Source organism: Pezoporus flaviventris, unplaced genomic scaffold, assembly GCF_033815535.1.
Source record: "Pezoporus flaviventris isolate CSIRO_AGI_PZ_B2104156 unplaced genomic scaffold, CSIRO_AGI_Pfla_v1 ptg000002l, whole genome shotgun sequence".
Classification (NCBI taxonomy): domain Eukaryota; kingdom Metazoa; phylum Chordata; class Aves; order Psittaciformes; family Psittacidae; genus Pezoporus; species Pezoporus flaviventris.
The window spans coordinates 72019761-72031941 of NW_026892550.1; the positions used below are offsets into that span (position 1 = coordinate 72019761).

At 37.5% G+C, this 12181-nt stretch overlaps 1 protein-coding gene across 28 annotated transcripts in view; it reads right to left on the reverse strand.

Moving 5' to 3' along the window:
• The window catches only part of ANK2 (ankyrin 2), a 359385-nt gene that overhangs the window by 72402 nt on the left and 274802 nt on the right, over positions 1–12181 (reverse strand). For 23 of the 28 annotated variants that reach the window (XM_061443193.1, XM_061443161.1, XM_061443201.1 and 20 more), the window contains 3 exons: positions 10432–10530; positions 8308–8406; positions 3015–3087 (listed from right to left, as the gene is read on the reverse strand). In XM_061443193.1, coding sequence (XP_061299177.1) covers positions 3015–3087; positions 8308–8406; positions 10432–10530 — 271 coding nt within the window. Of the gene's footprint in view, positions 1–1551; positions 1633–3014; positions 3088–8307; positions 8407–10431; positions 10531–12181 lie in introns of all 28 variants that reach the window. The other 5 variants (XM_061443294.1, XM_061443134.1, XM_061443156.1 and 2 more) reach the window with 1 other exon arrangement.

Genomic DNA, 12181 nt, shown 5'->3' on the forward strand with positions numbered 1-12181 from the left:
GTGCATTCTATGGTGGTGTATGAATAAACTGCTTAATAAAACTGTGTTGATACATCTTTGGCCTTGATGGTCACAAAGCAGGAAACACTTATTAATGGCACAGAATATTTAATACACGTAGGACCACATAACAGGCTTACAGCAAATGAGGTAGGAGTTTTCTACAATCATGTTTTTCCTAGCCTATGAAATTTCATTTTTTTCACTTCTTCCATGTTTCTTGCACAAAAGCTTATGAATCCAATTTCATCGCATCTGTTACTGGCATGCATGCTTCTCTTTCCCTTACAATACACAACACACTTCTACTTAGCTCTGATACTTATCAGCTCAAAAACAGTAATAAAATTTAAGAAAAAAAAAAGTGTTTTTTTTTGTTTTTTAAAAATATCTGATTCTGTTCAAAGACTAGGGCTTTTTTTCAGGTAAAGAAAAAGGTAAAGAATTCTGAATAATAATACAAATTGGTAAACATACAAATGCTATATAAAAGTTAAAGAAGAACTAGTGGGACTCTCAGTCCATTCAAAATATTTTAAAATATTTTTAGAGGAGGACCTCACATATCAAGTGAGCTATTTGATAGATTGTAAGGTCCTTTATTTTATATTGCAAAGATTGGCCATTGCACTTGATTTTGTTTTAGGAATATGAATACAATATTATTAACCTAATATCAAACAACTCTGAAATATAACTGCCTCCCAGGCAAAATACTTATCTCCAGTGATAAGCAATGGAACCTGAAATACTTATTTGCTCAAGTATTCTTCTTGTGTTCAGCTTCATAATTGTATAATTGTATAATTATGTAATTATAAAATTATATAATTACAATTACAGCTGGCAGGTTTACTATGTCATGTTAATTTATTTCAGAACATATTGTGTCACTTTAAAGCAGCTAGAATTACAGCATTAAAGAAATCTGTTCGCTAGCCTCTTATAAAGACTACACTATCACTGAAAGTTTCATCCTTGTTATTAAACCAGTTCTGCAGTCTTCCTGCCCCCAGCCATTTTAAGTTCCTGTGACAAGTACCATCTACATTAGGAATTTTCACAACATCCTGAATGTTTTGCCTGTAGAAACAGGCTTTACAAGGACAATAGCATGAAGTGCTTTAACTGACCAACCTTAAAAACCTGCAGTGGGATCGCAGAGGCATACATCAGTGGAAGTGCTCAGTACTGAGCCTTGAGCAGCAACATGCCAGAGTACCTGCGCTGTATATGCTGGCTATTGACAAATAGGAGATGTCAGATGGTAACAGAAAGCAGAGAATGTTAATTCAAAGTACTGGAGAGCATTAGTCATGCCGGATGGCCACAGTAAGTTCTGCCAACATATTCCAGATACAAGTAATACACCTGGGATTTTCTTGCTTCCTTTCTTCCTCCCACCTTTCAGGAAACACGCACACAACCACACTTCAAAAGTAACAAAAAGGAGCAGTGTTAGGCACCTGGATTAAGCAAATTCATGTTGCTTCAACACAAAAAATAAAACAATCTGAGTTAAACAAAAACCAGAAAGTTTGTCAGTCTTACTCCAGGAACTTCTGCTAGCAGCACCTGTGCCATTACATGCTTCACCATCACTGAAGCGTTCATCATCAGAGTGTTTAAAAGCTGTACAACATACAAATTGTTTTGAACAGACTTTCTGAATTTAAAGACAGTTAAATAGTACTTTAAAAGACTGGAAGAAAATTCAGCAAAATGAACACAAGGCTATAGAAATGTTAAGACCAATAATCACACGCATACTTGCATGTTTGTCAAATAGGGGAAATGTATCAAAACTACAGCTGAGAAATAATTTCCCTAATCATGATGCAGCAGAAAATAATTTTTTTTTAATCACACTTATTTGCTTCCAGTTGCAGCTTTACAAGCATTAAAGAAAAAGTAGTAGTTGTTAAAGCCTAGGCGTCATAGCTTCTCAAGAGTGTAATATATTTATCAGCATAAATCGCATCTTAAAAAGTAATACGAGCAACTTAGGAACATGAATGCCATTAACATCCAGTCCCATTTAGAACCATAAGTGCATTTATATCCTTTGTAAAAGAAAATAACCCAACCTTGCAGCCTGTGTTACTAAATCCCTACGTCTTTCTGAAACTAGTCACTCTACCAATTATTTGCATGAATTAATAACCATAAAATGGCATATGTAAGATACTGTAATATTAACACTGACAAGAGTAAAAAAGAACTTAGAAAATTCTTGCAAATGTGTGTCATATTATAAGATGCCTGTGATTAAAATTTAGAAGAAGTCATTTGTGTCCTTTTAGAAAGGGACATTTTAAAGCCATTTCCTTCATTCTGTGCTGTATAAAACCATGGTACTTCATCAATCCCTCCAGTTCACAGATACTTTCTTGGGACTTACAACATATGTACATACGGGCAGTACAACATATGCTTCCTGTCTGCACATACAACAGACTCTGAAATCAAAGTGACAAACCTATTAGCATGTTGATACTTCATGTCAAAACGTACCTGAGTCAGTCGTGTGTGCCAAAAGCTCCCTCAAGGGAAAAGTCTCCTCACCTTCCACCTTATGTATATTTACACATATATTTCCAATTAGGCAGGACTCTTAGATATATGTATCTGCAATAGGTGGCATTGATCCAAAACATTTACTGATCAAATTCCTCTTTCTGGGAGGGTCAAACCCAGCTCAATTTGAATTGATCTACCCAGACCTACATGGGACAGCTCTACATTTGAATTCTAAAATCTCAAGTCGAGAAAAGTACTGATTTGTTGACTTGGCTCAGATAAATATTTTCTGAAAAAGATATAGGGGTCCAGAATTTTCCTTTGGGTCAACTTCAGGCATTTTTATTCAAATGCCACAGTGATTACATAATTAAAAAGGCCATTACATAGAACTTCATTTCAAGCACTACAAAATGAGGATGGCAAAGTACTTCAGCAGCTATCTGGAGCCTGTGTTAAGTGATATGGAACAGGAATTTAGCAAAGCTGCTCACCTTCTTCATCTGAAACATCCAGGACCTCAGTCATTGTCTCAGGTACATTTAGCTTGTGCTTCTCTGTCACAGTCTGCAAAGACAGAATCATCAAGCCTCAAATTAAACACCCAAAAGAAGCAACAAAGCTTACAGCAGGATATTTGCAACAGCAACAGCAGTGGGATCTGCTAAGACATTTTATAATGTGCTTCCTCTTCCCGTAAGTTTCTTTTTCATTTTTACTCCAGAAGATCCTATTCTTAGTGCTGTATGTAAGGTAACATTTATTCTGGCAGAGAAGTACAAAAACATCAAGATAACGAGCTGGTCAGAGGAATAAAAGAAAAGAAAGCTCTCAGCATTGATGCACGTAGAACAATTCAGCTTGATGTTTCCAAGATGATTTTAAAATGAATTAGGTAATGTCTACACAAGAGCTTCAGAAAGTTGTATGTGGCATATGGAAATTATTAAATCATAAAGCATTTGGAAATGAAGTTATGAATGATGTGAAATTTTTAAACTACAAAAAGATGTGAGGGATTTACACAGATCACTTGAAGCATTTCTCTCCCCCCCCAAAAAGTGACTACACTGCATATTAATGATAGCCTTTTCATAAGTCACGTATATTCCCCCAAATCACATACACATCCGGGATAAAAAAAAGTTATTGGAAGATTTTGATGTGTTTTGTGCACCTAAAAGCTTAAAATATTGTGATACAAAACAAGTATGGATCAAGGACTGTTGGGAGGACACTGCTTAAGCCTGAGAGCACTGGAGGACTTAATAAAGTGCAGTGATCAGAAAAGCATTAGTCACATTAGAAAAATCAGTATTTCCCTGGCTCCACCCAGATCCGGAGTCCACTGAGCTGAGGAGCCGTGGAGGGGTGTCAACACATTGTCCTTTCAGGTATGTTGGAGGAGATGTGCCCCTCTGGCATGGAAAGGGATGTCAGGAGAATGCATCTTGCAAAACTCCCACCCAGGCAGTACTTCATTCCCCACTGGAGATGGTATCTATTGAGCATAAATTAACATTACATGCAAAAGTAGTGAAAGAGGGATAATTAATATTAGCCATATCCCAAGTTCCTTATGCAATATGCTTTTGTGAAAACAGCCACTGCCATTGATTTCAAGCAGGGAAGTCAATAGCAGTTTTGGTTGCACAAAATCTACTAGGTATTTCCGGATTCTGTTTTACTGTTCTCTAACAAAGCAACAAAGACGCATTCTTGGTTATTGTACCATACTGCACTTTTATAAATAACAAAGTTACCAACAGTGCAATTACTTTGGAAATTTGTTTTAAAAGCTTCCTTTACTTCTTTTAATTCTATTTAAGTGTGACAGAAGTTTTCAATTCACCCTTCTGAAGCACGGGGAAAGAACAATACCCTTCCCTTCAAATGGCAATCCCAATCAGGCCTCCTGAATTCCCTCTTACCCATGATTCAAGAAAATTCACTATTTCTCTTTCAGCATTTTTCATAACACGTTTTGTGTTGAAAGCTAGTTTATACTCACCCAATGCCTTGACCAGTATGACTTCCCCCCTCCCCTGCATTTCCAAGGCTTTCCTCAGAGAGAAATGTCTGCCAGGAATGGCAGATGGGGAGTACACTCTCATTCAGGTAACACTGACCTCATCTCTTCAACAATACAGCATTAAGTTAACAAATACATACTAGATTAAAAATAAAATCACTGACACTGGGCTAAAGGAATAAACGCAGGTGAAGTTGGCTGTGTATTTTTCAGGTGAAGTGGGAAGTATAATATGTGAGTACCAATTTACTGGCATTGTAATTGGCATCTACACAAAGTGTACAGCAACAGTTTCTATGTTCCCTGAATAAAATAACTGAAAAGTTGGGGTGGGGTGGGGGGGAAGGGGGGGGGGGGGGGAGAGGAAGGACACGAAGGCAGGAGGAGGTGATCAAATTCTGAAGATAGGGAAATGAAAGGGTCTGCCTAAGAGTCACAAATGCTAGGTTTTGTTTGTCTGCCGTATGACCAAAATTTAATTAAGAGAACTTGGTATCTAACCTTAGTTTATTCCAGAACTTGGAAGTTCCCAACTTACCTTTACATACATAATCCCTTCGACTGGAAGAACACAGATGTGAAGGGATACTACAATAGTCTACAAGCCACAGGTATAGAGAAATGTTGTACACGGTCTTTTGATTAACTTACCTCTGCAGGCCCTAGTAGCTAGTAACTAATAATATGATATCATTTATCATGATATCAATTTATTCCTAAATCAGGTTTTTACAGGCCCCTATATAACAATCTGGTCTCTGACTAAGGCTCACAGACATTATTTATTCATACAGAAGTAATGATATTATATTTCTGATTTTCAGTCTAGTCACAGAAAATTATTACATATTTTAACAACTGAAACAAAGTTTGGAAAGCAGAATTACAAGTGTGTGTGTGTGTGCATATGCATGTTTTAGAAGAACAAAAAATCTCTGGAATACTGAACTCAGCAAGAATCATGGATTCTACATCAATTCCAAACCAAAGTTGCGAATTAATGGGTTTTAATTAACTTTTACTATAATACTAGATGGGGTTTGTTTTGTTTTGTGGTTTTTGTTTTGCTTTTTTTTGTAACTGATAGGCACATTGGAAGTGTCAAATACTCCCAAAATTTAAAATCTGTATCTTGCCCCACTTTGAAAATTGCTCAATATATATTTCTCAAACTTCATACTGTTCTGTTCCACTAAGAATTCAATTACTTGAATGCTTGTGTATTTAAGACAGATTGTAAAGCCAGATTTTCAACTGGTGACAGAATAATCCATGTATATAATTCAGGTATATAAACCTGTATGTACATTCAATGGCAGTATACTGTGAACAACCTCAAAGCTCCTCTTACATTCATTTGTTCACAGGAACACTAGACCTGTTTGTGTAAATACCCCAAAACTTAATTGCATAGCCAAACTTTGAAAGTCTGGCTTATTCTGATTTATTTCCCATATATATCTAATCTGTGAGTAAATATAAGTGCAGCTTATTCCCTCTGTTGCTTTATATTCATGTGGCTGCACTGATAGTAACACTATTGCAAGTGACAAGAAAACTTGTTCAAAGTTAGACCAAAAGCCTTGGCACTGGAGACTGTTCCTCATCTCAAATGCCAGTGACTTGAATGTCAATAAAGCATCAGCCCATCTAAGATCCGCCATGCATCACTCAGCTACAACCTCAGAGAATGAGGTAGCTACGGTGACAGCACCTTTTTTCAGTGCTAAAGGCTGTGTTCTGGTTTAGCAACACCAATCTCAACACCATCTGGGGAACTTTATTGCAGGGAGCGCCTCTTATTTAGCTGTCCTTTTTAGGACTTGCTCTGAATTACATTTAATCAACATTCCCCACCATGAACACCACCACCAGAGGATCATATTCTCTATATGCCTAAAGCACAGGATTCAGACAAATTCATGCTAAAAAATTTGCTGACTTTACCAAGGGTTCACACCTGACTTGTAAGAGCAGTACTTTGCACACAGACACAGTTCAAGATTTCACATTTCTCTTACATGCAAGCATTAGAGGTCAAGTAAAGTTTAGTATCTGATTCAGTCCTAAACCCCACGCATCTGGTATCTGGCAGAAAAACACATCACCTTAAATGTTTAAAAAAACATTTATCCAAAGTAAATAACTCACAGGTGTCTCTTCATCATGTAATCCCTGTTATTACAAAGTACCAGATACTTATATATGACAAGGTATGAGGCTCCACAGTGCAACACAATAGGAAGGAAGTTACCATTTATATGAGGCATAAATGGGAAAAGTGTGTCAGGACACAGCAAAGGTGACAGCTGAGGCTAAAAATCATACTTTTGCAGAGCTAAAGTTTCTCCAAAAATTTTACATAGGTTTTCTTTTTCTAAATCTCTGAATAGATATACAGGTGTTTATGCATGCACATGTGTGATGTGCTATTTGGTTAAACAACATGAAACAACTACTATCAAAACTATCAAAAACGTCCAGTCTTTATGAAGAGACTTCTGGAATTATGCTGGCATTTCTTGTCCAAACCTGACTCAGTCTGACCTTTGCAGGTCATTAATAAATTATGGCTCACTCTATTTGTAACCTTATGCCGTGTTACTTTTATTCCATCTTCCTCTGCTCCTATCAGTGGGCCTGCTGTCAGCCCATGACAAACTCAGAATTATTTTCCCATTTGTTTACCTTTGGAAGACACTTTGGATTTCTTCCTTTCCTTTAACCCCCTCCCCAGTTGAAAAGTGGCATCTTCCAAGTAATCTGTGGATTTTTACAGCTCTAAGCTCCTAAGTGACAGCTAGATCTTACATGTTTTCTAGACTGCTCATCTCCCTTGCATTAAAAAAAAAACCAAAACCACAAAACAGTATGACTTTAAAATAGCGTTTCAAGACAAAATGCAGTAATGGAAATTCAAATTCAAATCAATTTCTTAAATTATGCTCTCTTTCTAATTTTCTCCCTTTCTACCTGCTAGAACACTTATAGATGGGAGGTAAAGGTCCAAGAAGATAAAACCTTCCCCTCCCAGGGTGTCAGAATATATTCATTTTCCCTGGTTTAAAGTGACAGAACCACCTTGCTGTTGTTCAGCCAAAGCTATTCACAAGCCCTAAAGTCAAAATACAGACTATTAAGAGTGTGGAGGACTCAGAGGACTGAGCACATAAGGAAAAATTCTTTTGTATTTTGTAAAAACGGTATCTATTTGAACTGAAAGCGACTTGAATAACACAATTGATGTGATTCAGAGCCATCTAGTGAGCACCTTTAAGCTTGGCACCAGTCCATCACTGGTACACCCCAAATGCTAAGAAACTTGCTGTGGTGTGCTGCAATGGTTGAGTCTCAGTAGGTGTTGGAAGTGTAGAAACATAAGGAGAGAACGAAAAGGAGACGCGAAAAGAGAAACAGAGAAACAGGACAGGACCTGAATGACAATTCACAAACTTCTGGAAAGTCTGGGTTTGCAGCTGAGACCATACCTAGAAAAACGTTTTACTCTGCTTTTGAATAGTTTTCCATCTGTATGCACACCAATTCTGTTACCTAGCTCAGTGAAACCTGTTGTGCTTAAAAGATACACTGAAAACATTAGAGCACTTTTGCAAGAATCCAGCAAAAAAGGAAGCAGAGGAGGGCTAAAACCAGAAAACAAAAAAAAGGACAGAGATACATAGAGAGCCTGAAGGAAGAAGAGAAAGACAACATTCTGAATAAAAGAGAGACATTTGAATTCATCTGCAACTCACAGTTGTGGTGGTAGTAATCTCCTCCGTTACAACCTTCAGCGTATCGACCACTGAGATATATCCCAGCCGCCTTGCAATAGCTAAGGCAGTGTTACCATTCTGGAGAGAGAAGAGAGAAGGGGGGGAGAGAGAGCGCAATGAGAGGGAGGATTGTGAATTGAACCAATGAGCTCACTCTCAATGTTGCATGAGCCAGCATTTCCATCCAAAACAAGGCGCAGCCTAGGAAAATCACTGTTTTTTCATCGGTACATCTGTCTTTGTAACTTCTTTAAGACTATAACCCTGATTGCCATGGTAACACAACACACTTACATCTGCCTGCTATGCTAACTAAAAAAAAAACACTGTATGGTTTAACCCTTTAGTGCTCAAATTTCACTATACACAACTTGTCTGGTCTGCAGAAGTTTGTTTTATTTTGCATAAATGGCTCCACATCAGAAGTACTCTTATTAAAAAAAAAAAAAAAGTATTTGAAAATATTAGTTTCACTTCCAGTTGAAACTGTTAAGTCTTTATCAGGTACAATTCTCTCTTTGGGGAATACAAGATTACAACTGTATTGTCAGCATACACTTCTATTCCTCCCTACAAGAAAAATGCCATGTCCAACAAAAGTACATAAAAGCTAATCATTTAACAAACTCAAACTCAACCTATTTAAGGTTTGGAGTGGGAAATTAAAGTCCATTTAAATAAACTTATTTGCCACTTAAATGTCTGTGGTAACAGATGTGCCATTGATCAAATGGAAATTAAAATGATAATTTAGTACGTGCTTAGGCCTATTTATCTCCATTTCATCACCTGGTCCCTCTGTCACTTAACCTTGGGAGTGGAGGAAGGTATATGTTCCTTAATTCTTTATAAAAAGCTCTACACAGAATTGTTTTATGTTCTTTTGTACTGAATAAAGGACAATATACTGGCCTACCAGGGGAACCAATGAAAGCAACTATGCTGCTCTTTGCACTGAAATGATTTTTGTGATATCACCACACAGTGCGCAGGTTATCAGCCTGAGGGCTTCTCTCTGCTTCATTATTGGCATTAGTTATCTATAATTTAGGTTACTCTATCTCATGAACCCTGAAGCAACACACCATTTGTGGATTAGTGGCACAGAATTAATAGACTAGCATCTTCACAGCACAAATAATTTGCCTGCTACTGTCACTTGCACATTAACTGCTCCTATGCCACTCTCATATCCCCTTGCAAGATGTCTCAGGTTGAAATTCTCTCTAATCTCAAACTAGAGGTAGCTATGTGAGGACAAGGACAGATCTAGTACCTGTTTTAGATCTAGTACCTGATCTAGACTATCAATTGAATACATCCACCAATACCTACAGCTCCAGAAGCTAACTACAATGGTTTCTTGCATGACAATCTGGTGCATAAACTGCTATTTTGGATAACTTCATAGATGATTAGTCAGTGTGATCATTCCAAGACTAAACGGGGTACTAGGGCTGATTTAAGCATGCACAATGTATGTACATGGAAACCCGATCCACTCTGGGGAATGACATGAGTTTTGGCCATTCTGGCTGCATTTTAAAGGTTACCCAATTAGAGGTAACTAGTAACAACACCAACATGAAATAGGACAGTTGCATTCCTGCTGACTGCAGAGCAGGAGCTGTGCCAGAGGTTACGTATGGTCTTTGAGGAGGCATTAACATCAGTGAACTCAGTAAGAACCTGAAACAGATCCAGTAGATAGAAGGAGAGAAATTTGGGGCTACACCTTCAGAAAAGCCCAGGTTCTGATTTCCCCTTAATTCTTCTGGAAAAATCCTTATTGAGATATCAATTTACAGATGTGTGAGGCAGAGAGCAACTGAGCAAGCACAGCAGAGGTAGGTAGCTGTGTCCATCCTGACCCTGCAGCTCAGAAATCAGTTTTCCCACCTCACTTTTAAGCTTAGGGCACAGTGAGTGAGATGTGATCTGAACTACCTTAAAATGATAAGGAAAAGAAGAGGAAGTTACATTTACACATCTGACAACCAACTGTATGAGGAATACTTTCACCATAATAAAGGCTAAGCCCTAAAAAAGGAAAGAAAAGAACTGTCCAGGGAAACAAGTTCCCACTGGGACTTCACAACTTACAGTGGTGATGGCATTGGGCTTGGCCCCATGTTGGAGAAGGACGTTGATGATGTGCGTGTGGCCTTGTTGAGCAGCTTGGTGAAGAGGGGTGTACCCATTCTGTTGTCCACATTGGTTATGAAAAGCAAAAACGAAAGAACAACAGCCACCAGTAATTAGATTAAACACTTCCTCTTGCTTGCTTCCATTCTTTTTGAGGTATCTCAAAAAGAAATTATGCCATCAATCAACCAAAGGATAATAAACCTTCATTACTAATAACATTCCTTCTCCAGATTAATGAAAAGATAAAGGAAGAAAACACTTTTATTCACAAATCATCTTTCATCTCACAATATAAACAATTTCTGGAAAGACAGATAATTCCCTCATTTCCTAAATCATAGGGAGAAACAATGAGGAACAGTAAAGTTCAAGTGGCACACAAAAGACATAGGATCACAGCTAAGGCAGAGAACATGCTTCTTACTCTTACATATTAGTGCAAGATTTGCCTTTAAAGTATTAGAGGCAATTTAAAAAACATAATTTTTAACAGCAATGATTTGAGACTATTTGCTTTTAAAAGGCTAACAACACATACCTATTACTAATGTCAATCAATTTTACCTTTGCTTTGCCTTCAAAAGGCTGGAACAAGCTGTAATTACACTTAAAAACATGTACACAATGTCTGTATTAATAAACACACTTATCTTCATATACTTATCTGCTCCAGTGATTCATTCTAAGGTGATAAAACACAGAAAGTTAACCCAAGTGTACTTCAGATAGTTGATCTGAGATGATATTGTGTAAGTCCAGTCAGGCAGTTTATTTACAAAATTATTTGCAATTGGCTTTGAAAGCAAGCAGAGAATAAACTGGAAGAAAACACTGAGTTGATCTCACTGTACACTTACGTAAAGCCTAGGGGCAGGCTCTGAAAAACACACTCTGAGAGTTCTCTCTTTTGCAGACAAACAGATGCCAGGAATGCTTTGTGCTACTCATTAAATAGTGATAGTTCAGAGCTGTTACAGTTCTTATATTTATGCATGCATGGACTACTAAGAAATAGCAGGAGGATTTTACAGTAGATTGTAGTACAAAGAAAATTCACTAACTTTACTTAAATATTAGTACAGTCATTCAAAAATAGAATTCAGCCACATTATTTTTCACTGGAGATGCACAAAGCATCATTCGGGCTTTCTCTACTCTAGTTAAAGACTAAGCTGCAACAGAGGTTACTTATTCTTTAACATGCCTATCCTGAATCCAGTCATGATGGATTTTCTCTTTAAACTCAGTCCACAGTACTAGCTGACAGATGGCCAGTATTTTTATTGCTCCCTAGGTGTGAGATTTTGGAGAACCACTGCCTCACACACTCATACAAAGTTACCGACATTACTGAAATTATTCTAAATAAGTGAAATAGCCTCAGAATCTGGCCCAATGGCCCCTTAGAGAGTGAGACCTAATACTAAAGGCACTGTCCCTTCAATTAGCCTCCAAATACCTAAGCTGAATACCTTGGCAGCTATCATTTGGATCCTGTTAGCATTTGCTTCATTGATTTTTACCAGCTGTTTTTCCTAGTATCATTGCCTGTTCTTTTGGAATCCCTGGGTTTTGCCCATTGGTGTGGGGTGATCTCACCAGGGATGGGCCAGCATCTTTTATTTATTTACTTTGCTCTTTCTTACCACATTAAGCTGTGACCACTAAAAAAATCTACTTGTACATTACTAGTACTACAGTACTT